General features: G+C 35.9%; 1 protein-coding gene across 1 annotated transcript in view; it reads left to right on the forward strand.

Moving 5' to 3' along the window:
* The window catches only part of LOC117946617 (serine/threonine-protein kinase pim-2-like), a 6,327-nt gene extending 5,143 nt beyond the window's left edge, over positions 1-1,184 (forward strand). Inside the window, exon 8 of the mRNA XM_034874892.1 lies at positions 986-1,184. Coding sequence (XP_034730783.1) covers positions 986-1,118 — 133 coding nt within the window. The 3' untranslated portion in view covers positions 1,119-1,184. The remainder of the gene's footprint in view (positions 1-985) is intronic.
* The last annotated feature ends 576 nt before the right edge of the window (positions 1,185-1,760 follow it).

Genomic DNA, 1,760 nt, shown 5'->3' on the forward strand with positions numbered 1-1,760 from the left:
ACACACACACACACACACACACACACACACACACACACACACACACACACACACACACACACACACACACTGCAGTTTGAAAGGGTCAATTCATTCAAATGACAAAAGTTGATATTTTATTTTTCACTACAATTTTTTGTACTTTTAGTGCTATCCAGCTATGCATATAGTTTGGTTTCAGCTGTAGAGGCTTATAATAATGTAGATGTTCTTGACAAATATTTCTGAAGCCACCCTAAAAAATGAATCTATATTTCAGTTTCAACCCTCATGTTGTTCTCGGGTCAAATTTGCCCAGTTTTCAGTTTTTTTGTTGACAAAAAATGGGCCTTTGAAATAAGCGCTGAAAATGTCAACATAAGAAATATCAAATCACTTTGGTAAAAACATCCCAAAAAGCACACAAAACAATGAAAAAGTGACAACAAATGTCAGAAAAAGTGATACTAGTGTTTCATGGTTGACGGGAAGACAACACAAGGGTTAAATAAAAAAAAAAGAAAACACTCACCTGAATAGGGTTTCCACGTTGTATTCTAGGTCTTGAATCATTTTAACATCATTGTTTTTTTTTCCGTGGTGTTGAAGATCTTTCTTTCGCTAGTCTACAACTTCATATGAACATGCAGCCAATCAGCTTTCCTGTTATTCAGTCCTTCCAGAAAAATTTGAGTGAAAGAGTTTTTTTTGTTATCGTTGCGGACCAAAATCCTTGATTATGCGGCAAAAATAGAGTTAATAAGTTAGTGACAGACAGTGAAAAAAAGCATCAAAAGTGTTGAAAAAGGGACAAAAATGTAAGAAAAGTTAAAAACATTGATTTAACGCGTCAACAAAAGGGTTGATTTTGAAAGGAAGAAAACACGAGGGTTAACTGAAATCATGTGTTTTGTGTTTCTTTTTACCACACATTTCAAAAATTCGAAAAGTTACAAATCCCTGAAAATTATAGTTTTTCCAATGGATCTCTGAGCTGCCACTTCATCCTCTCTCTCTCTCTCTCTCTCTCTCTCTCTCGCGTTCCAGACTGCCAAGAGTTCTTGCAGACGTGTCTGGCCATTAACCCTCACAGGCGTCCTAACTTAGAGCAGCTCCATCTCCACCCCTGGCTCAGATAGTCCATGCCACACCACCTGCTCATTTGCCACATGTGTCCCATGTATAATCCACAAAGTCCAAATCAATAAAACGGGAATGGATGGCAGTCTACTCATTGATTATGATATCATATTTAACAATCACTGCTGCTGTAATTGCAACTGTTTATCATGTCACACATAACACTATACCCACTGCTTTAAATATAGTGAGTCATATTTATATATTAATCATAGTAAGTGTCACATTCCTATAGGAAATCTCACAAGTATTTATTAATCATAAAACTCTCCTCTATGATATAAAAAGTCCTAAGAGAGATGGAAAGTATTGAAAAATACGGAAATTTCTCATTGCAGCCTATGTGAAGGAGAGACAATACAGGTGAATAGAGAAAATATGAATTAGAAAAGAACAGTTATTACCATGAATCTTCCCCAGTTGTTGATTTACATTAACCCTTCTGTTGTCTTTGGGTCCAATTTGACCCATAATCCAACAACATTTATAGCAGAAATATGGTTTTCTTTCAACCAAATTGCCAGAAATTGACATGGATGGTTCCATATAGCCCTCTTCTCTAGTAAAATGAGGGAGCTGTACTCTACTTTCATTGTATTCTGGGTGTGTTTTTCAGTTGTAAAGCATATTTCTGCTTTTTA

The sequence above is a fragment of the Etheostoma cragini genome, chromosome 1 (assembly GCF_013103735.1).
Source record: "Etheostoma cragini isolate CJK2018 chromosome 1, CSU_Ecrag_1.0, whole genome shotgun sequence".
Classification (NCBI taxonomy): domain Eukaryota; kingdom Metazoa; phylum Chordata; class Actinopteri; order Perciformes; family Percidae; genus Etheostoma; species Etheostoma cragini.